The 24,837-nt window shown below is 35.2% G+C and overlaps 1 protein-coding gene across 1 annotated transcript in view; it reads right to left on the bottom strand.

The window, feature by feature from the left end:
- The window catches only part of LOC139696203 (N-acetylneuraminate (7)9-O-acetyltransferase), a 31,235-nt gene that overhangs the window by 3,022 nt on the left and 3,376 nt on the right, over nucleotides 1–24,837 (bottom strand). Inside the window, exons 5-13 of the mRNA XM_071594857.1 lie at nucleotides 23,778–23,930; nucleotides 19,789–19,908; nucleotides 18,200–18,315; nucleotides 13,554–13,712; nucleotides 11,167–11,315; nucleotides 8,731–8,900; nucleotides 5,620–5,856; nucleotides 4,492–4,598; nucleotides 3,670–3,889 (exon numbers count right to left, since the gene is read on the bottom strand). Coding sequence (XP_071450958.1) covers nucleotides 3,670–3,889; nucleotides 4,492–4,598; nucleotides 5,620–5,856; nucleotides 8,731–8,900; nucleotides 11,167–11,315; nucleotides 13,554–13,712; nucleotides 18,200–18,315; nucleotides 19,789–19,908; nucleotides 23,778–23,930 — 1,431 coding nt within the window. The remainder of the gene's footprint in view (nucleotides 1–3,669; nucleotides 3,890–4,491; nucleotides 4,599–5,619; nucleotides 5,857–8,730; nucleotides 8,901–11,166; nucleotides 11,316–13,553; nucleotides 13,713–18,199; nucleotides 18,316–19,788; nucleotides 19,909–23,777; nucleotides 23,931–24,837) is intronic.

The following is a 24,837-nucleotide window of genomic DNA, read 5'->3' as shown; positions in this document are numbered from 1 at the left end:
CTAATGAATAAATGCCGACCCCTATAAAATGTATTGGTGATACCTGGAGAAATCTCTGCATTATTAAAAAAAAACTTGATAAAGTCAATCTACAGAAATGCTATGGAATTTTTAAAATTGGAATTTTTCAAATTTTTTGTAAAATATGATTTAATCTATCACAAGGTATAATTAATATGTTGCTAGGAAATTTTGAAGTCAACGGTAAAAATTTCAAGATAAAAATACACTGCATTAGCCAGTATATAGGATGCACTTTTTCCCCCTCATAATATGGCTAAAATATGGTGAGCATCATATGCACTGGTAGTCAAAATTATGAGTTCAAATTTGTCTCATACTTTTGGCTTAAATTTATGTAGTATGTATGATAAATATGCGAACTGGTGCAATCTGGAGGCTATGACGCGGACTATAGCCCCGCCAACTAGCCGTGCCAATTGCCAGAGACCCAATGAGCCATCTGGGCATGGGGGATTGTCGAGCTGTGCCTATGGTGCCACTTATGCTAGTTTCTGTTGTCCTTGTTTTTACTGTTTGTCAAAAATGGAAATTGACGAAATCACGGAGCAACGAATCAACATCAAGTTTTTCGTGAAGTGCAGTAAAATTTATCAAAAAATTACAAAAATGTTGACAGCTGTTTACGGTGATAATTCTCAGAAGAAAACATCCGCTTTCAAGTGGATTAAGCATTTTAAAGATGGCCGACAATATGCCACCGATGATGCAAGCCTGGGACAACCTTCAACAACCTGTGTTGACGACAACATTGATCGCGTGTGGTCCTTTGTCCTTACCGTAAATGCTGAGTTCTACCTTACAATTCTCAAGCGTTTGAGAGATAGGGTGCATTGTGCGGAACCAAATTTGACTCAAGGCGATGGATGGCTCCTTCACCATGACAATGCACCTGCACATTCAGCATTGATTGTTCGCTAGTTTCTGGCAAAAAGTTCAATCACCATCCTTTATCAGCCTCCTTATTAGCCAGATTTTGCCCCCTACAACTTTTTCCTATTCCCGAAGTGCAAAAATGTGATGAAGGGATATCACTGAGAAGATGTGAACGCAATAAAGCAAGAAACGACAAGAAAACTAAAAAGTCAAACTACCGAGGACTTCCAAGGGTGCTTTAAACACTGGTAAAGAAGATGATATGAGTGCATAGCAACAAATGGAGAGTACTTTGAAGGGAACAAAATAGATGTAGACTAAATTTTGCAAAATAGAGTTTTTATAGACTCAGTTTGCATATTTAATGGACAGACCTTGTGCATGCATTTTTATGTATTCTATTGCATTTTGTCTTCTTGCAACAGAGTGGTTTCAAATGAATCATTCCATGTTTTTTCTTGTTCCGGAAAAATAGTAAGGTGCATAATGTATTTTTTCACTCTGAAAGAGCGAGACTTCAAGTAAAATGAGTTCAGATCTATTAGTGCGATGCATGTGTTATTTGATTGGGCAGAAAGTTGATGAAATCATGTATTCCATTCACATATGAATGGTGCAACTTTAAGCTAGCTTCCTTGGGGTGTATGCTGGCAGTAACTTTGCATTCTTCGTGCCTGTATGAATTTAAATAAAACACTGTTGACCATATCTGAATCTTGTAAGAGATTTTATCATTCGAAATTTGGCAGGTGTAGAAGTAGCCCAAATGGCAATGAGCCAACTGCACATGCAGAACCATGGATAATAACAGTCATTGTAATCACACTTGAGCAGCAATGAAAATATAGAAGCAGCTGGATGTTACTTCATTTATTTTATATTTCAAATATTGGAACACAATTTTGAATGAAAAATTTTGTTACAATTCATTCAAGTTATTTTTGTCTTCATATTTTGTGCCAGAGCATGGCTAAAAAACAATGCAGATTTTGCCATGATATTGCATTCATACTATGAGTGCTCACGAAAAGAATATGAAAATGGCAGCAGAGATGAACTACATAAAGCTATGCGTAGCAAACACTAGAAGTAAATTGAAAGCTTAGATTATAGACCACAGAAGATCTGGATGTTAAATTTCCAGGAAAAAAGACTTCAACAACAAGCAAGAGTGATCCTACTAACAGAGAAATTGCAGATTTTACATGATCAACATCATTAGGTCCTGGATTCAAGTGAAAAAACCTATGTAAGAGGACTAAAATAGCATAAAAGAAGCCATCAGAATATGAAGACAAGACTACTGAGTTGCATAAAGTTGTCATTGATACAAGAAAAAAGAAAATTTTGAACCTTCACAAATATGAAGCATGGATTATGCACCCTCAGACAAAACATACGATTCTAAAGGTGCTACTAGTGAAGCTGTTTAAACTCATGAAAATGCCAAAAGACATTATGCAGTTGTGTTATCTTGCTGTGCTGATGAACAAAATTTCCACCCCTAGATTTTCAAAAGAAAAAACTTGACCAAGGAAAAACTCCCTGCAGGTGTATTTGTATGCATTCATCTTAAGGACTGGATGAAGAAAAGAAGAATTAAGTCATGGATACACAATGGATGATCTGGGTGCCCTGAGACCTGCCTTGCTACTATAGGATCAGTTTCAGAGTAACAGAACAGAAGCTGTCAAAAATAAAATCAATCAATTGAAAATCCAAACATCTGTAATTCCATGTGATCCAATAAACCATATTCAACCTTTGGATGTTTGCATTAATAAACTGTTTAAAGGATTAATGAAGGTGAAATGGAACAGCTGGATGCAGTCTACAAATTTTGAAGAAACACCACCTGGATAGACTCAGATGCCTAGCATTTTGCAGATTTGTGAATGAGTCCAAGCTTCATGGATTGCTGCGAAATGTGAAGCAGTTGTAAAATCATTTAGGAAACATGGATTTATTAGTGTACTTGATGGCATAGAAGATAATTTTTTAGTGCAAAGATTACAACAATTATTTATTCTTAGTTCAAATATTCAATTTCTGGAGAAGAGGCTTCAAGTCACACTTCATTTCGCTCCAGAGATGAATTTCTGGGTTTAGAGATTGGAATTGAAAAGGCAGCTAGCTTACAATGTTCCCTAGTTACATTTTTAGAGACATAAACAGAAAGAAACTATAAAATTAGCACAATAAATCATAATGGAAATTCATGAAAAATGGAATTTTTTTCTTAAAAATGTGTACAAAAAAAGCTGGTACATCCTATATGCTGACAAATACAGAACTTTTGAAAATTTTGCAGATTTGCACAACTGCTGATCTTAATGATGATAATTTGTTCATTTTGATGAACACCCAGGACTCATCAATGCCTCTTAGTACATATGAACAGACAATCATTTTGATCATCTTTGCTCCAATAGGTGATTCTGATCTTCTTCATAACAATATCCACCAAAATTTAATCTCTCAGAAATAATTATTTTCTCATTTTTTCACTCCTTAAACTGGTCATCTTCTATCCAATGCCAATCTTTCGGCAAATTCCAAAGCAATAAATAAGCATTTTCAATACTAATTCTTGGAAAATCTTACCATTTTTCCGAGAATTAGAGTCTTCAAAAATTTATTTTAAAACTAATTACGAAAACTACTCTTATGACAGAAGGAAATGTTAAGGAAAATCCCAACAGTATAAGAAAGAATCAGATACCCTAATAGCCTAATAAAATTAATTAGTGTATGGTATTAATGGATACTTACAGGAACAAACACAACGTAAGAGTGAACCTCATTGCATTCAAGTTTGTTTCGGCATAGGAAGGAAAATGCTGTATAACCTCCTATAGCCAGCAGAGATGTCAGCACAGCTGACAAGGAGGCCCCAGGCGAAAAGAGATTCCCATGGTTGTTGTCATCCAATAGGCCTGAATGGCGCCTCAAAAGCAAAAATGCAAAGGCAAATATCATCCCATACAACGAACTGCTCACATCCAATTCAGTTGAAGATCAAACATGGAAGGTTAAGAAAAATATGTTTAGAGAAAACCATGGGGAATTTCATTCTAGCCCAAATTCATTAATGCAATGTATGCAAATAACATTCAAGTTATGTTATTGCTAAGAGTTGACAGATTATATTATTAAATGAACAACACAGATGTCTGGAATATATATTTTGACACGCAAATGCTAATTACACTAATGATTAAGTCATAAAAATGGAAACAAAGACGGGAGAACATTTTGGAAGATTTTAATCCTACTGTGATTGTCAGTAACAGGAGGGAAAAACAAACGTCATATTTCCATTATCAAACGTGAAATGCAGGACGAAACTTTCCAGGCCCGACCACAGAAATGGGTCAATGCAAAACCAATGTATGCCACCAATTAGGACAGCGCTTCCACACTGACCACACCCTATTGCTTAGTGCTCATTATTCCACCTTATTGATGGTTGCCTTTGAAATGCAGTCCAGAACATGTTTTGTAACTCAGTTAAACAAGGTTCAGGGCCTAAAATTCTTTTTCCAACCAAAAACTCTATTAGCCAGGAATCTTACAAAACATTTCATGTCTCACCTGTATCGATCTAGTTTCCACCTGAACCACCACTCATGAATGTCATCATCAGTTGTGACAAAAAGAGCTTTCCAAGGCCGTGTGACAAAGACCTTCTCAAAGAACACCTAGAGACATGGACAGAAATATGAAGTTCAACAAATTAAAATATAGGATATTGAACACAGTGAAATGCAGTTTGCTAAAAATTTAGATATTAGCATTCAATAAAAGGACCTGAAAATTTTTAGGCAACTAAAACCCATCAATGAAGCCAGGAAGTAAGGCGAATTGGCTAATAATTGGATGTTGGCTGGGATACCAACATTGAGAAGGGGCAACTTCAATTAACCCAAGTAGGTACAAATCATGTCAAAATTCTATAGCTTCATGAATTGAGATAAAATGGTTACAGTGAATTCCACTCTTTTTTTTAATATCATAGCACATGATGAGAGTCCAGTAGATAGAGAGTGCAGGTTCACTGTCAAGAGGGCCCAAGTTCAAATGATACTTCTGGACACCCTCAACTTCAGACAAGCTAGGTTTTAGCCATGCTATCATACCAACCCTAAGTTAGATTTGATATGTGCAGGTAGACCTCACCTCATACTAAGCATTATGGTATGTACAATTCATGTGGTTTCCCAGGAGTAACTGGGATCTGAAAAATCATACACCTTGGGTGAAGCTGAAGGTGCCTAGAATCAAACCCAGACCCTGCAGTCAGTAGCACGGTGCTCTATCCACTGGACTATTATGATCCTGATGATGAAAATATTTCACTCGTATGTGATTTCAACTCAACGTAAATATCAACTAAAATTGGCAAAATATTTACCTCAGAAGTAAAAGATGGAAAATCGCTACACCAAATAAATGATGCCTCAATTAAATACTGACATTAGATCACACATTTCTTGCCCCAGACTTGACAACTCAAGTCTGACATATATTTCAACTAATGAATTTTCAAGGGAGCAAGCTCTTTAAACAGGGAATTAGTACTCTTTGACACATCTTTTAACATTGGCATAGCATAAAATCAGCAAAGATTAGAATCGAGGAAATGGAGAATACATTGAGTAAGTATATTCATAAAAGGCAATCCATAATTTTCCCATTTTAAAACAAATGTATCACACTTACCTCGGACATATAAAGAATGGTTATAACACTGAAGAGGCCAACAAATTTTAGAACAAGATATAAGTACTGTAAGGGATTGGCTTCTGAGGATGTCATGGTCACATGAGGTGGCAGAGCCAAGACTAAATAAGTCATCACAAACCAAAATGACACCAGCGGCACAAAGTAATAGAACTGGTATGGCCTATTCATACACAGGCAAAGAGCAACAGTCATGAAGTTTGTGCGAAACAGCACCTGTGGGAATAAAGTTCAGCTGCTTTAGTTTATCATTCAGAGAAATTTACATTCTTCTAATATGCAAGACAAGAATAAAATGCATACATACTACATACAAATGGAACAAGATAAACTGACAACAAACATGAATTGAAAAGAGGTGATGATTTAATATGAAAATCCCAAATGGTTACACAAATACATATTAAAAACCATAATGAAATTCACACTTGCAAATGCTATTGTTTTCACCAGAGTCACTTTGCTCTATACATTACAACAGTAGCAAAAAAGGGTTTTACTAAAATGATGGATTTAAAGTTTTTCAGACTTTCCTTTGGTAATCAACAAAGCACCTCATTCAAAGATTATTCTGAAGGGTTTTGGCAGAAACAACAAATAAACCTGGAGCAGGAATCATGCAGAAAATGTATACAGCTTCCATAGATACTCCACTTTTAAAATAATTTAAACCCACAAAAGTTTATCGACTGTTCAAGAAGTTAAATTAAAATTTTATCGATTGCTTGCACTGATAAAGAATGAATCACGCCCATGGATGACTAATTTCACAAAGCAAGGTATTTAGATCCCCCTTTATTCTCCTAATACAAAAATACTCCCTTTTGGGTATAAATAGCCCACAATTTTTAAGACCAAGTTCAATGTGGCAAAAAGTGTCTATCCTCTGCTGCTGAGGCAGATTCATAGGGTATCAGCCCTGAGGTTGCCAGTGCAACCCAAATCCATAACTAATTTTTTCAGCTTTGTCATTTTTATTTTTGATAATTTTGCGGTGCCACTTGTGATTCTTGATTTAAGCTTTCTTTGAATATTACCATCTATCGAGTGGTAAGTTTTGGCTTCCTAATTGTTGCTGTTTTACATTTTAGTTGGATTTTTCTCATTTAATATCTTGCAATGTCAAAAACTACTGCATTTTATATTCACCTTAGCATTTGCTACGGAGATAGATATCTTAATAGCAATGAAAATATTATTAAATTGGCTTGTTTCACAATTGCTGCAGATTAGGACATTTTTTTGCAACAAGAATCTGGTAATTTTTCCCAAGGGCATCATAAAATACAAAAACAGCTGTCGAGAAAAGAGTTTTGCAAGGTGCTACAAATGTAAATAATTGCTAGTTTTTGTAACTAGAGTGATACTTATCACACTAGCAAATGCTAGAATGAAAATGAAATGCAGTAAAATATAGATACAACATGAATTTAAATTTTAAAACTAAGATAAGAAGCTTGCTAGAAGATATTCACTATCAGAAAGATGAAAACATTAAAGAATAATGCAACCAATAATAAAATAAGGCTTTGAAACAAAATTATCAAAACTTCTCATGAAACTCATCTACCCAATTTTTTGCCATATTTAAATGTGATTATCTCATTAATTATTGGCCATCTATGCCCAAAAGGGGTTATTTTTGTGATTAGGAAGTTAATGGGAACATAAATACCAAATTTCATGGAAATCAATTGTCCATGGACCAAGTCCTCCCCTAGTAAGATAAAAATAACTTTCAAATAAATATTATAAGTAATATACTTAGATTTTAAATGAAGATAAGTGAAACAAAGTTTCTCCACCCGATAAATATCATTATTATGTAGTGCGATAACATCTTCATGGTATGCGTGTAGTCTCACTTAAATATGCCATTTTTTGAAAGTTTTCTTTGCTTACAATGAAGAAAATTTTTTAAAATGCATTTAAAAAATTTTTTTATACACCTAGGGAATTATCTGTGGAATTCCATGACTATTTGCTGACTTTTCCCCGATCACAGTGCTTTTTTGGCTACCCCATTGTTCCCTGTCACTTGCCACCTTGCACCCAACACTCCCATTAATGATGCATAAAAATACCGGTGCATCAAATTTGGTCCAACTAAACATAACTATAAGAAATTATTTAGAAATTTAACAATTTGCTTCTAAGCAGACTATAAATAATTCAAATATTAACTTGAGTCCATACATTATGGAAGTATTTTCTGCATTTATTGTTTATTATTAAATTTATGAGCGAACAGCAAATGGCTTGCAGTGTTACTTCGGGAAAATTTTTCATGATAAAAGAAACACAACCCACCAGTTATTTTATTGTGTGACAAGTTTTTTCATTGTGCCACACTTCAAGTCAATTTATAGATTTTATACCACAAAAAACTAACCAACATATAATTATGGGATGATTTAATTCCTGATTTGAAATAAAGTACATGAAATTATACAAATGGAATGAGAAAAAGTGGGGTATATACATACAATGCAATCCTGGTAAAAAGAGAGTGGTATATAATGAGAATCTCAATAAAATGATAAATTCTCAAGGCATAGGTTATTGCCCTAGAAGTTTACCTATAAATTTAATTTGTAATAGCATGATCAACTTACTGCACCTACATTGGCAGCTAATTATTAATATATATTCAACATCTGCAAAACACTGGAAATTGTGAAATTGCATCCATTTTTTATGGCCAATTGAAATATTTTTCACCATCTCAGTCAACCCAAATGTAACTTTTTCAATTTTAACAACAATGGCTGGTTTGCTTTCCATGGAACTTGACAATTTAAGTCAGACCTTAGCACAGTCAGGGCAACAAGTGGTTGTACAAGTGTAATGCAAGAACTTAAATTAATAGCCACTTGTTAGGCTAAATGCAAATGCATTTACACTTACAGGAGGCCAAAAAATGTGATGAAAAAATCATAAATGTTTGAGTAGACACTTTTCAGGAGTTCAGTAATGAGATTATGCGAGTCCAGCAGAAAACTTACTGCAGGAGAGAAAAATGCTTTCCGGAGTCAGCTATCAGGTATAGTAGTACTACATACAATTATTCCTTAATACAAGGAACATTACCTGAAGGAATCTGATCAGGCCAGCATCACCAGTCTGCCAAAAGTAACAGAAGTGACCATAACCAGTGAGGAAGAGGTATGCCGACACAAGCACACGGACGTGCATGTATATTGGAAGAACTCGACTGGCTCCAGTCATGTGGTATATGAGAATGACAAGCTGCATCCAACCTTTGGAAAAAAATGAGAAATTTGTTAAAGAATATTCATCCTATCTAAAAATTAATGCAAAGAATATATGATTAAATTCTTTTTATTATTGAAAGAAAATATGCTTCAACAAAAATAGTCACCACCTTTTCATCTCCATAAATAGAAAATTATCAAAAAAGATATGTGGGTCATTCAATAACTCCTAAGAAAATCCAAGAGATGGAACTCATAGTATTGGAAAAGGTATGATTTTAGTAGACCTCATCTATAGACTAGACTGCTGCTAAAGTTTCATATATATCCATCATATGGTTTCATTTTCACTGTCTATTGAAGCAAAAAAATGTTGTTCATTTACAAAAATGGAACAAAATAAATTCTGTGAGGTGATTAAACCCAAAAAAATGTTGTTCATTTACAAAAATGGAACAAAATAAATTCTGTGAGGTGATTAAACACTTAAATTTTAAATGGTTAACATTGAAAGAGACCAAAGCTGAGTTAGGTGAAGTTCATGTGCATCTGATCCTGTTTGTAACTATTTACAATCGGGTATATGAATGTGGCCGTACATCAACAAATACTGAACATCGTTCCAGAGTCCAGTGGAATTGACTTCTTCCACAACACATGGCAAAATCCATGATATGGTTTTGAGCAATCCACAAATCAAAGTTCATGAAATAGTTGAGGCCACAGGCATATCATGAGTTATAATGTTTTCAATTTTGCACCAAACAATGGGTATAAAAAAAATTTGGTAAGATGGGTGTTTGCCCCAAGTGGAGAATAAATGCAATTGTATGGTCAATTTGGAGGCTGGTTCCACACTTTTGCATCAGAATCCTGAAAAGTTTGCGTCCATATATAACTTTGGACAAAACATGGACACAATACTATATTCCAGAGACAAAGTAACACTCAAACCGGTGGGTTTCTAAATGAATTCTGGCTTGAAGAAGGCAAAGACAGTGAAATTAACTAACAAGGTGATGGCCATGGTTTTTTGGGATACACGTGAAACCATATACATTGATTACTCGCAGAAAAGACAAACAATAAATGGAGAGGATTATGCATCATTATTACACTAAGTGAGCAAAAAATCAGGAGAAAACTTCATTTAGAAAAAAGAAAAAAATTCTCTTCTATTGAGACAGTGCAAGTGTGCACACCAGCAAAGTTCTAATGGTGGAATGGCATCAAAGTTCAAATTATTACAAAATCCACTGTATTCACTTTATTGGGCCCCAGTGACTTTTTCATTTTCAAGCCTGAAAAAATGCAGAATGGGGGTCAGCAGAAAACGATTCACATCCAACAAGGAGGTCATCTCCAACACACATGCCCATTTTCATGACATTCCAAAATTCTATTTCTAGAATTGCTTAAAAAGTAGGAGAATTAATGGGAAAAGAGTATCAAGGCAAAAGGACATTAAGTGGAAAAATTAATCAACCCAAAATAATTTTTCTATTTTCCCTAAGAACAAATTGAATGACCCACATATTATAATTTACATACCATTACAGAGAATATTCTCAATTGAGTTTAGACTAGCATTTTACGAGTGATAAAAGGTAAAATTATGACATAATTCAGTGATTATTTTTGCAAGTACTCGAAAAAAATCATAAGAAAATTTACTTTTCAATTTAAATGCGAATATTTTCCAAGAAATGAATGCTAAGTATTCAAATATAACTTTTTTTAATAAGTAGAATTACAATAATTTCATTTAGCCAACAATTCTTTACTCTCATGACCTATTAAAGCAAAGGATGATTTCTTCATGGCATAGTTGAGCAAAAAATGTATTTAGCATTTTCATCGGATATGGCATATGCATTTTTCATTGCCAAGATATTGCCAGGCAATTTCTATTTGGATGGCTTTTCATCTCATGTAAGTAGAAAGGCCTAGTTCGGAAAGAGAAACAAGCAAAGGAAAGCAATTGTTGAGTAATAAAATAGATTCTTTTGATCACTTCATTAATTACACACGTTGAATTCGGCATTTTCTAACAGTGAATTAGTATTTACTTCCCAATCAAAGTTATTCCACAAAATGTATGATAACTCTTTGAGAATAGCATGTGTATTCATTGAAATATAGTATGCATTCAGGATGACAAAAATTTGCTTAATTTTTTTTCAAACTGTATAACAATGAAGTCATTCTTTCATGGTTCCTCTTAAAATCTTAACAACACTGAATGGCAACCTATGATATGCGGAGAACCCTGTTAAACAGTTATGCCAAGATAAACAATGACAGTACCAACCTTTCCACTCATCGGTCTGATCCCGATGCAACACTTTTGTAAAGCGACTATCTTCTGTGAAGAAGAGGCCAAGGGCAAAAACATAGCCAATAGGTAGCCAAAAACTGACTTGCGAAAAATATTTATTTTCCTTCATAAAAAAGTTGGTTCTGAAAATAATTAAAACTTCACTGATTATATTGCTACAGATAAAGAGAAACTCGTGGAACACAATTTCCATTCCCAAATTTAAATAAACAATTTTATAATAAATATGCAAAAAATAGCTACAAAGCTACGTAGATTCTTAACTTTAATGCAACTGAAAGGAAATATTTCTCAGGAAAGTATTTCAAACCATTCATTAGCTTATCTGACTATGCCACAAAATCATATAATTTCAAACAATTTTTCAGCATTCTTCTAATTTATAGAAGATACAAGCTTCATTTTTCCGGTTCAACCTCCTATAATTGCGACAGTTCTATGATTGATATCAAGTAAATATATCACAAACATTACTATTTTACCACATTTTTACATGGGATATACAAGTGCTTGTCAAAGAAGTGCAGATGTGTAATCATCGCCTTTCATTTAGCTCACCACTGTAAGAATAAATTTAAATAAAAGAATACTATGTATTTCACGCTTAATGACAAGCCCAAAAATCAAGGCATTTTTATATTTCCATGTTTGCAAGTATGCATATTTCTTTATGGTTATCAAGCAAAGACTAATGGTGTCGTTATTATTTACAAATTATATCCCATTAGTCTAAAATTGCCATTGTTATATAATTTATATAATATTATAACATATATTATAAAAACCTATTGCTTGAAAACTTCACCTTCAAAATGCTGTTTAGCAACAGTAAACATGATGATGGTAATCAACCTGCATACTTACCCAAAATTATACACAGACTGAAAAATAATTAATTTATAGTAGCAATACTTTACTAAATGATAAGTGACACCAGCCAAAACATTTCAATGCATAAGTTGAGTTATATTAACAAAATGATGGATTTTGTTGAATGGTCCAAATGACATATTCCCATACAGGTGGCTATTCATTGGGTAGATTCCCATTTCCAATTTTCTGGAAAAACATTCTTTCTTTCTTCCAATTTTTCCCTCAAGTGTTTGGATTAGAATTACCATACTGAATGGCATTTACTGGCATAAAATACACACCCTCATTTTAGTAGGGCACACACAAGAAAAAGGTTTTCACAGTCCTTGGCAAGAGCCAAAAATTCCACCAACTAAAGTTATAGTTCCTCGTTAGTTCCATCCTATTTTATTATGATATGTTGCAATTAAATAGGATCATTTTAGTTAGACAATCAATCACACTTCTTTCAACAGAGCCGATGTGACTGACACAAAAGTCATGTCACATAATAAAGCTTAATTATAACAATCCCAACTACAAAATTCTTCAATTGAATAACAAGTATGATACATAAGTAAATAAAATGATCAAAATATAATGTAGTTGAAATAGGAAGTACTGAGCATCTGGGGTAAAAATAACATTTAGTATTAATAATCAACCCATGGAGTTTGAACATGCAAGACATAAGTGATTTATTAACCATTATTTTGAAAGAAAAAGATGTTCCTTATATGCCATCAAATGTGGTAAGTCTATATTGTAGATCATTACTCATGTCTCAATGAAGTCATAGTCAGTCCTACTACAGCTTGGGCCTACACATATGATAGCATAAAGCAAACACGAACTGATCTCACAACTAGAAGGAAAATTGCTATCAATGATCACCTTCTCAGAAGTTGGAAAAATCCTTTTCACTAGATCTATGCCATTCAAAATGCAATTGAGTTAACCCAAGCTCAAAGTTTTATCGTGATATTAAAAGACCTGTTTTGCTACAGAATAAGAGAAAATTTTGTTGAATTTTTTTATGAAAGTAATTTAACCAATGACCCATTACTCAAATTTTTCAAATGAAGATGAAATTTTAGCAAATGTTCCTTTCATATATTGCATTATTCATTCTAAAGCCATGAATTTCTTAACTTCCTCACAGATGTGACCAAATGAAAGCATTGAACAGAATAGAGCAGGATAAATTGTTTCTCCTTGCACAGTGTGTATATCAACATGCAAATTGATTAATTTTTGAGAAAACACTTCCATGATACATGATATGAGTTGATCCAAGATTTTAATAATGATTCTTAAGTGGAGGACTATTTCGTAAAGTTTACTTGATTGACAATATAATATCCAGGAATATATTCATCATGTAAAGCAGAATACCACCATATAAGTTTAAATACAAGTTTTATATTTTTTTAGGGGCAAAGTTTCAAATTAGAAAAAAGTTATTGAATACAAGTAAAACAAGCCAGAAAGTTGGTCAAGGGATTTACCTATCACATAGGAAAAAGTACGCCATGATGATCCCCAATTTGGCAAGACCTGTCATGAGGATATAGAAATCAGATTCTTCTGCCATTTTTACTCCCTTCCCATAAACTTTAACCTGCCACAGCATCTTCCTCATCACCATGACACTAGCAATAAGGGCACTGGAATAAACAAAAGGAAGAAGCAAAATTAGGCATTAGTGAGATCAGTTCAGGTAGTTCTCGATCATTACAGTTTCCATACATAAAATGGAAACATCATTAATTTTGTGGAATTACTTCATATTATGAAAACAAATACAATTTTCCAAGTTATTTTATTACAGTACTGCCAGTTTTTCAGTTGACAGTCATTATGAATATCAAAAAATACTGGTGTGGGCAAAAAATTATACATTCATACATAATAAGTTCCCTAAAAATTTATAAACCATCGAATCAAATGAGTTATTTAAAAAAAAAGTGAGCTTTTTTTCCCACAAAAAAAGCAATATTATTCAGGTAAAATAATATCTAGAGTGCATGTACACTAACATGCACTCTAGATATTATAAAATATAGACTAAAAGTAGACTAAAATATGGCATTGCTGTGTGGGGACACTCATATCATTCCTTGTGCCTCTTTAGACTACAGAAATGGGCAATACAAATCCTAGGAAAAGTTCCAAGGACAAGCAGTGGTAGACCTTACTTTAAAAGATTCAACATATTTACTCTATCCTATTTCTATATATTTCATACAATAATCTTTCTGCAGCAAAACAAGGTCATGCTCACTATGAAAACCAATACTGAGGTACATAGGAAGAGCACCAAAGGTTGTAATGACCTTAGAATAACTGCTCACAACTCATCTATGTTAGCTAAGAACCGTAAATATGCTGGTGTGAAATTCTTGAAAACATTACCTAGAAAATTAAGGGGGAAAATATATTTATATATATATATGTATGTATATATATATATATGTATATGTATATATGTATATATATATATATATATATATATATATATATATATATATATATATATATATATATATATATATATATATATATATATATGTATATATATATATATGTATATATATATGTGTATATATATATGTATATATATATATATATATATATATGCTTTCATAGACGTAACACGGAAGTGCCGAATAGTACAATACACAGTAACACATAATATAGAAACACAAAAAAAGGAGAACACTCACACGTATTTTCTTGATATTTCGACGGAAACAATCCGTCTTCCTCTGAAAAAAAAAAAAAAAATATATATATATATATATATATATATATATATATTTTTTTTTCCCCCTAAATTTTCTAAATATATATGTATTATTTATTTAATTCTAAACTATAACAATTGCTTTTTGAGCATCAATGCTATACAGTTGATGAATCCATGTCCCTTTCTCTAGGCAAATGATTTTAATCATAAATTACTCGACGAAGATACTCCTGTTACAGCTCCAGGTTCTTGTTTTGGTTTTACCTCTGTAATTTTACATTTTTATTTTGAGAATATGCTGACTACGTATTATCCAAGCTGGAATAGTCTGCAGGGAATATGAGCAGACAAGGTGACGAGTTCCATTCATATAAAAAACTTATCACAGGAACCAATAAAGATCATTATTATTCAATTGTTCCCGGCTCAACTTTTTGGAAATTCATATTAATTAAATGAAGAATACAATGTATCTTTCCACTGTCCTTTATTCAGGTACAACTAGTTTCAACACTCAAGCGTCATCATCAAGTGATGATGATGCTTGAGCGTTGAAACTAGTTGTACGTGAATAAAGGACAGTGGAAAGATACACTGTATTCTTCATTTAATTATCATTATTACTGTATTGAAATGTAATGAAATAATTGACTTTGTAATTCCACACACTTTATTTTAAAAACACAACCCAAGTTTCGACGTAGAACATCATCATCAGGTGGTCCTCGTAGAAGCACGCTGGCTATATATACCTTCTGGTCATAGGAGGGGGGGTTGTTCAGAGAGGGAGGTTGGAGGGGTAAAAAGGTTACAATGTAGCTGGGAAGAAAAGAGAATAACATTTTGACATAGACGAGTGGTAGGTCTAGGAGTGGGGAGTGGGAGGGATACAAAATTTCATTGGCAAGATCATCTTTCCAACGGACACATTTCAAAATTTTTAACTGCTCCAAAGCATCGAGCCTTTGACCTTTTTCTTCAAAATGAATAATTTTTGTCACAAAGTCACTGTTGTGGTCACTTTCAATGAGGTGCTTTGCAAAGAGGGATGTTATTTTCTTATTTTTTTTAATTAAAAAAATTTCATTATTACTGGTTGAGAAATTCATAACTAATGTTAGTAAGGGGGGCCAGTCCCTTTCACTGTATTACATATGGTTTTCCAAGAAGATATGAGACCCAAAAAATCATGAGGTGTGAAGCTGTGTCCTGAGGTGTCTCCCAGAATCAAACCTGGGCCCTCCAGACAATATCTCAACTCTCTACCCACTATTCTACCACATCCCTCAAACATATACTGTGAAGTAACTAATAAAAATATCATAAAATACCAAAAATGACTGAAAACATTGAAAAATATCACAATAAAATGGAGCAGATCTCAATCATCATTCAAATGATTTTTGCACTGCAAAATTCTTAACCATCACATAACTCCACTAAAGTTACTGCTGTAGCATTTCCTTCAATTTCTTTGAATGTGTTAAAGACAAACACCTATTGTTTTTAAGCTTGTTTTAAACTCCTTGATGGTGGGGAAATGAGTGTATTCAATACACACGACTATGATTACACGGCAATACAGGATGAATTGTAATTCCTCAAAATATCTGGCTCCTTATAAAGTCCATAAAAATTCATAGAGCATGAGGATATTTTGGTATTCTGACTAATGCACTCGATGAGAAATCAAGGGATTTCTTTTCAATATTAGACAAGGCAAGTGATTTTGCAGTCATGAATTCTCCTGCCCCTAGTTTTACTGTAGGTGCATTGTGTTTCAGGCACCAGGCCTTTCTAGGAAACTACAGGGAAGGAAATTGGCCCACATAACTACCCAGAGGGTATAAATTTCATACACCATACAGGGCTTAGTCTGAGAGACAAATAATTAGCTAGCTATGACAGTTATAAAAGCAATTTTTGTTCATTTGTTACTAATCTAACAAATGCCAAGAATAAGTATTCAACTCAAGCACTAAAACAACTCAACCATGCAAATGTGCTCAAGTCAAGTACGCTTTCTTATAAATTATATGTAAAACATGCTACATAATAAATACAGAGTCGCACCCAAAAGTGGTAGGACTGATTTTCTCTGGCGCGAATGGAGCAGTGGAGGGGGGTCTGCCTGGCAGGGTAAGGTGGAGGGGGCTCTTAGCAACAGACCAACACCAACCTCAGTCGCCTGCGGGCTGTTGTTGAGTGAGGACACCGTTTTTAAGTCTCCCTTTCAATCCCTCGTCCCTCTCCACGGGGGGAAATTCCTGCTACCTGCAACGTTGGGTCGCATTCCCTGCCTTTTACAGACTCTTTGGGGGTAGAGTGTTTTGTGGTGCATTTTCATGTGGTAGTGATGTTTCAATTTCTTGCTTGTTGTGTCCTGGCTTCCGTGTTGTAGGATGGCTTTCGTGCTGCATCATGGGGTGCAGTTTTTTAGTTGTTTTGCGGTATATGTGTTTGCATGAGTATTGGATGAAGGGATTTTTGCATGAGTGTGTGCACTGCTGTGGGTGTAATTTCCCGTGTTGTTTTTTTGCATGCGGTATTTTTCCTTTCTACGGTTGGTGACCTAACACCCCCTGCCACACGCCCTTGCGGCGGCTTGCGGGATATTATGTAGATGTAGATGTAGTGAAGCAAGTTTTTTGTCCGCGTCGAAAAACAAAATGAAAAAATGAAGTTTTGTGCGAAACTTGGGAAGACGGCAACTGAGACCCTCGATATGATCAAGCAGGCTTATGGGGACACTGCCTTAAGCCGTTCCACAGTATTTGAGTGGCACAAGTTGTTTAGAGAGGGTAGGGAGCTCCTTGAAGATGACCATCGCTCCGGACGGCCGTCGACGGCAAGAACCGACACGAATGTGGACAGAGTGAGGACACTGCTGAACACAGACCGACGCTTAACCAGTGAAGAAATTGCAGACCAGTTGGGTCTGTCTGCATCCAACGTCCAACGCATTATTTCACGGGATTTGGCCATGCGCAAGGTGTGTGCCAAGATGGTGCCGAAAATTCTGCCATGGCACGCTCGTCGTCAGACAGCTCCTGGCCAAATACGGCATTGCCACGTTGCCGCACCCGCCCTATTCTCCCAATCTGGCACCACCGGACTTCTTCTTCTTCCCCCTGATGAAAAGACAGCTCAAGGGATGATGTTTTGACTCGATAAAGGCTGTTCAAGAGGCTGCGACGGGGGTCATCAACGAAAATTTCCAGCGGGCGCACGGGGAATGGGAGCAACGTTATACTAAGTGTTTAGCAGCTCAAGGAGCATACTTTGAAGATTATTAAGTCGATGTAAGTATATCATCAATAAAATTCTTGTAAAAAAATCAGCCCTACCACTTTTGGGTGCGACCCTGTATATACTAGATAACTTAATTTTATGATACATGCTTACCAAACTCCCAATGAAGAAAACGTGACAACCTGGAGGGTAGTATAATGTTCTGGGCTACTACAACAAGTTCCATCATTGAAGTTCATATGGTCATTGCAATACATATTAAGGAGAATCTGCAATAAAAATAGTTGAATTATCTCTTGCTATGAAAAGGCCTCATTTCTCATTAATAATATTTTAACACATACTGTTTGCAAAACAAGCAAATCTCAATAATGACAAAATTCACTAACGACTACCTATTAATTCTTAGACAGTTTCATAGTTAATCTACCAACCAAAGGTAGGTTTCGGGTGGTTCCTAAGAATTATTAGGCATGCAAGACATTTTTTAGTATAAGGATAGAATAATAAAGACATAGTAAGAAATGGTAGTAGATTGGAGGGATAGGTGCCTTTTCCACAACCAATACAACCTCAGATTGTTCAGGTGTGAGTAACGAATGGAGAGTCAGGATGGGCAGTGAGAGGAAGAGGGGCATCCACTGTCTAACCCTAGATTTTCAATTCATCTGAGGACGAAATGAAGAACTGGAGATAGTAATAAAAGTAGATGGAGAATTTATAAAATCATTTAGGTTTGTGGATGATGGAGCTTTAGTTAACAAGCTAGCCTAGAATTTGCAATCATTGCTGAGTTCACCAGAAAATCATTGTGATGGGTATGAGATGAGAATCAATTTAAAACAAAGTTTCTGAGAAATAGAAAAGTTATAATAAATATTAAAATAAGAGGTGATAAGATAGAGCAGGTGGAATAATTTACTCATCTTGGAAGTGTTTCGAATCAAGAAGGTCAAAGTATTACAAGCATCAGATAAAGAACTGCGTTCAGCGAAGAAGCTTCCACAAGGAGAGAGATCGTGACATGGATGTTGAGTAAGGATATTAAGAAAGGGATCATCAAAACTTTGATATGGAATATGGTTCTATGTGGTGCAGAAACATGGTTGCTGAAGCAAGACAGTAGGTTGGATACATTGGAGGCTTCTGAGATGTAGCTGTGGAGAAGGATTAAAAGGGTCAAATGGACAGAAAGTATAACAAACAAGGAAGTACTAGGTATGGCACTGGTGGAGAAGGGATTGTTGGCAGAAGTCATACATGAATCAATGAGAACTTTTATATCAAGCCTATAACAGTAGGGCTCCAAAACTTCATTGTTAAGAATAGAGGAAAAAATGTACCTTGAACACTGATATGTTCTGATATAACAGTAGGAAGGAAGACATAAAATAAAATGGATATGAAGAAAAATAAATTAAGTGCTATCCATGGGCAAGTAATAGAAGTTTAAGGGAACATTTAGCAATTCAAAGTGGGCAGAATTTCAAGGAAAAGTGGATGCAAGGTATACTGAGAGGAAATGAGAATTTCAAGACTCTGACAGAAGGTAAAATGTTGATTGATAAAGTTAGATGGAGAAAAAGAATACGCACATTGGACAGCACAATTTGAGTACAATATTTGCGGATCTAAAGAATAAGCTAATGTAATTTATACACTTTATAATGCTAAACAGCGTTTACAAGTGTTGAACCTCAGACCAGAAGTCTAACACTATTAATAATATCTGAGAAACTAACCTGAGTGTCATGCTTAAGAGCCAACGGTCCTAAATGAAGACCATCATCACTCTCTTCAAGGTTTCCTTGGGCAACTAAGCGTGAACTTGACCACAGCTGAGCACCACTATGTTGAAGAATCTAATTGTTAAAAATAAAAGGAAGACATCATGTTCTTTTTCTTTGCCTAATGAATGAGTGATTAATTATCTGCTTTGAAAATGACAGATTTCCATTAAAGAAGTGGTTGCTACCACTTCCTAGGCACTAAGAAATACGAGAGTTGTCTCAAAAGTTTCCTTACCATGAAGATGGCAGCACTCTTCAACAAAAGTTAGGGAATGTGTTTGCACATGCATTAAAAGGTAATCACCAAATTTTACAATCATTTTGAGCTCTCCCGTTGTTGATTATCAATCATTTAAGCTAGTCGTTGGGAGTGTTTTTGTAAAAATGGAACTGAGTTTCAAGCTGTCAATGAATTTTTGTTTTTGAAAGCCAATATGCATACTCAAATCATTGGCAATTTGGATGCTGCAGCATCACTTACGACTGTGAAATTTTGGGCAGCATACTACTATCCACAGCCATACCAGCTTGGCTGAACCCAACCAAAATACTAGCATTAAAAGCTCATTGCAATCTAACATTTAAAATGTTAAACCCTATTAATACAAACTTTGTGCCATTAGAATTACAATGCACCATTTTCAGGTCAAAGGCTATAAATAAATGAAAGGACTAACTTTGTAGTTCCACACGAAAACGATTTATTCACACGACCCGGGTTTCGAAGTAAAACTTCATCATCGAGTGAGCTCTCTACATTTGCAGCCCTTCTTATATATTTAAAATTTCTAAATGTTCTAAGGCGTCTAATCTATAGCCTTTGCTTTCAACATGTAAAATTTCGAAATCAAAATCACTTTTATGGTTATTAACAATCAAATGCTTTGCGAATTGAGAGTTCATCTTTTTATTTCTTGCACATGCTTGATGCTCCTTCACTCGTTCTTGGAATTTCCTCCCTGTCTGTCCGATGTATATTGCCCCGCAATCGCACTTTAGCTTATATACTCCACTCTTTTCCTTATATGGGATTCTGTCCTTTGTGTGGGAGAGCAGGCCCCTGAGGCTTGATTTTTTATAATGGGCTATCTTAATTCTACATTTTGGAAGTTTCTTACATACTTTTTGTGAAAAATCGTCTAAATAAAGGATTCTGCGCCACTTGGCTGCGGGGTCCTGTGGTGGTTTGGTACTGTAAATATCTTTCAATGCCATTTTATTCAGTTTTTTGCGGTATAGTTTCTCTACTAGCTCCTCATCGTAGCCATTGTTTCTTGCAATCAATTTAATCGTGGTAAGTTCTTTTTTGACGTTGTTTTGCGACATTGGGACGTTCACCAACCGGTGTATCATTGAATGGAAGGCGGAGAGTTTTTGCGAGAAGCAATGTCTTGACTTGAAATGGATAACTTGATCTGTGTATGAGTTTTTCCGAAAGATAGAGAAATCAAGCCGGTTGTTTAATTTTGAAATTTTTAAATCAAGAAAATTCAGTGTATTATTTTCTTCTACTTCACAGGTGAATTTTAGGTTTTCGTTCAAAGAAGGGTACAAGGGTTAGCTTTTCTACATCTTAGCTTTTCTTTCGTGTTGTGTTGGTATCGATATGTGGACGATGTGTTTTGTGTGTGGAGAGGCTCCAATAGGCAAATTCAGCTATTTCTTACACATTTAAATTCTTTGAACTATAGATATAGATAAAGGCGTCTAGCCTTAGAACATTTAGAAATTTTAAATAGTGTTTGTTTAAATGAAAATATTGTTAACGAATTTCTGTATGCCTCCCACTCTCCCCTCCTTAAAGTCCCAATCCTCACGGTGGCCGATGACACCGCCCCCTCCCCTTCATCTAACCCTCTCTAATCCCCTGACTCACGAGAGCTCTACAATGTAGACTTCTCCCTCCCGCTCCACATTCCATCAACATCGCGGAGGGGACACCAAACTGCCCTCCCCTCCGGCATCCAAACCAATCCTGACTTTACCCCTCCCAAACCTTCCTGATTATCTCCACCCCACCCCCGCCCTGGCTGTATATGAAGGGCTGCAAATGTAGAGAGCTCACCTGATGATGAAGTTTTACTTCGAAACCCAGGTCGTGTGAATAAATCGTTTTCGTGTGGAACTACAAAGTTAGTCCTTTCATTTATTTATAATGAATCGGTTCCATAAAGTTACGCCAGAAACCATTAATTATAGGTCAAAGGTTATTTTTTATTACATTGTGACAACCCTACTGGTACGCAGCTGTCTGTTTGTTCTTTCATCTATTTGAACTCTTTTTGGTCATTATATCTCCAGGAAAAATACCCTTTCAGTATCGACAACAAACCTTACTCATATTCAACTTTCCAGTTGAGATGCTGAGGATTCTTTGTTGTCTCAGCTGCTTCCCTGAGCAATGAGTTCTGAGAAAGCTGCTCTCATGGAAGGTGGCCAGATTACACTTCAAAATTGCTTCATTTGAGCTACAGAAAATCCCTAGAATGCTTGATGGAAGGGTAAAGAGACTGGATGCACTCCTGATGGATGTGGAAGTTTGTGCGGCTGGGGTAGAGCATGAGCCATGGTTCATTTGGCTCTTCCCTTACACTAACCAAAGTTGGCAGCCAATCATTTCTATTACTCTCATCCACTGCCAGGGCAACATAAACCCAACAAGCCAGTGGGTATAATGAGATACAGCTTAAGTTGCATTCAGAAAGAAATAAGGTGGCAGAGTCACTGGAGCATTTTTTGCTTCTCACTCCATAACTTCCTAGACACTAAATGCCAAAATTGCTGTGAGGGACTCTGATGACTTTTTCAAAAAATGCAGCATCACTTTTGACAACTCTTTCCTCGACAGCTAAAAATGTAAATAAAAACTGAGTAATAATTTTATACTTCATCCCAATTTTTTGTGCTTCATCATAAAAGTGTTATTGACTTTTTTTCAAATTGATCCAATTTTCAAATTTATATGCTTATTTATACACTGTCCTAATAATTCTGCTAAATTTTTTTCTTTAATTTCAAACAGTCCTTTTAATTTTATTACCATAAATTTGCAATAAGAACTGAAACTCAATGGAACTTGCAAGATAAGGAAGCTTTTTCTGATGGACATTTTCATAGCTTCTTGGAGTAGCCTAAGATTTTTTTCCATTGTCTCAGCAGATTAGGTCCTTTACTGTGATAGAAACAGGGAGCATCTTTGGGAGATTCGAAAACCACATCTGGGGAGATAGAAATCCATTACAGATATGATATATGGACCCAACCCTGTATCATTATACAATGAGAAAGGCATTATTACAAGGGGACATTGTTTACTGCCGACATCTTAAGTGCTGCATCTTAGGCCCAGTAATCCGGTCCAACACAATCAAGAAGCATCCTTGAATTACTTGACTCCCTCCATCTGGAGGAGTAAGGATCTGATAGCCTCTGAAAATTAAATCGACTTTCCGAAGGGGTTCTGTGGGCTGTAAACGCAATGAAAGTTCGTCTTTCTCTCTCTGCATAACATTACAGCATAATAATTTTACGGCCATAAGTCTTTCCTTTAATGGCCTCAAAGCACAATAATAACCAAAAGATAGTATGCTTACTTTTGCTCATAAAATTTTCAGCAAATTATTATATATAATAATGTTATTACAAACATCTTTCATAACTTCTGCATTTCTCATTGAAATAGACAGGCAGAATTTTTGCACAAAATATGCAAATACGCATGGCACTCAAATAGGTGGAAACTGTACTACTGTATCATACATTTTCTCTTTAATAGTTATCAAAATGCGGACGATTCATGAAATTGCAGAGAAAACTGAAAAGTTTACCACATAATTTTGTGTACGGTTTGCAATTGCCTTTGGTGTCTATCACAATAATTTCTATCCTAAGACACTAAGGCCAATACAATACAATATAGATGGGATGGATTAATGACCCACCTCCATTGCTGCCTTGTTGTATAGATCTATTTGCTCATTTGTGATCATCGCTCGGGCTGGGCGAAGACGTTCCACATCCACAGGCTCCTGCAAAGTCCACAAAACATGCGAATGCCCTCCTTCCCTCCTCTTCTCGGTTATTTTATCAATTGACTGAAATATGAAATGGATCAAAGTTAAAGAATTGATCTTCATCTTCTCTTAAGAGCACCTGAAAACAAATAACCTAACTGAGCGCAGTCAGCGCAGAGCAGACTGAAAAAAGCTAGGAACATAAAATGAAGGAAACACACACCCATGTTGATAACCAAGAGTAACAAACTGATATTTTGGAAGAACATTTTTTTAACCACATAATCATAAATCCAGATAAGCATGCCAGTTAACATTTCCATTAATGGCCACACAAGGCATTACCTCTTTAGCCCAAGAGTATTAATTAGTTATATTTAATGAAAAACTGAAAAAATACACTCATTACTAGAGTTCATTAATCACTTTTTGGTCTCATCTGATGTCTACAACATTTATTGCAGAAGATTTCTATTAGGCACGAAGATAGACTATAATAAAATAACTGTAACCATTATAAATTAGAGTACACCCAATCTTTAAACAAAAAGATTTGGAAATTATGTGAATGTTGTTTTTTTAATGGACTCTAAAGATGACATTTTTATCAAGGACTCCCCATGAATTTACATTGATATGGCCTACAACTCACATGACTTTCCCACAATTGTTTACCTCAACTGAGTATTTTCAATAATACTATAAGGAAATGGCTTGAACTAGTAGATTTAGCTGTGATGGCTGAAAGAATCCCTCATTTGCGACCTGACCCTGTCATAAATACAGGGCCCTAGCCAAGGCCTTCACCATAGAACACTGATATAAATTGACACGAAGGCTCAAATGGTATCAGTGCTTTGGTTCCACAAACTCTTCCGTGAAAATGGGGGCTGACTAGCATAACAACTTTAGAGTTTATTCACAATTGAGAGTAAGTGGTTCTTTCAATGGAATCCAGAAGGGGAAAAATCTCTCCCCAGACAATGCT

This window comes from Hetaerina americana, unplaced genomic scaffold (genome assembly GCF_022747635.1).
Source record: "Hetaerina americana unplaced genomic scaffold, ioHetAmer1.1.p SCAF_7, whole genome shotgun sequence".
Classification (NCBI taxonomy): domain Eukaryota; kingdom Metazoa; phylum Arthropoda; class Insecta; order Odonata; family Calopterygidae; genus Hetaerina; species Hetaerina americana.
The sequence above is the reverse complement of the archived record's forward strand: the minus strand, read 5'-3'. Positions and strand labels throughout refer to the sequence as shown.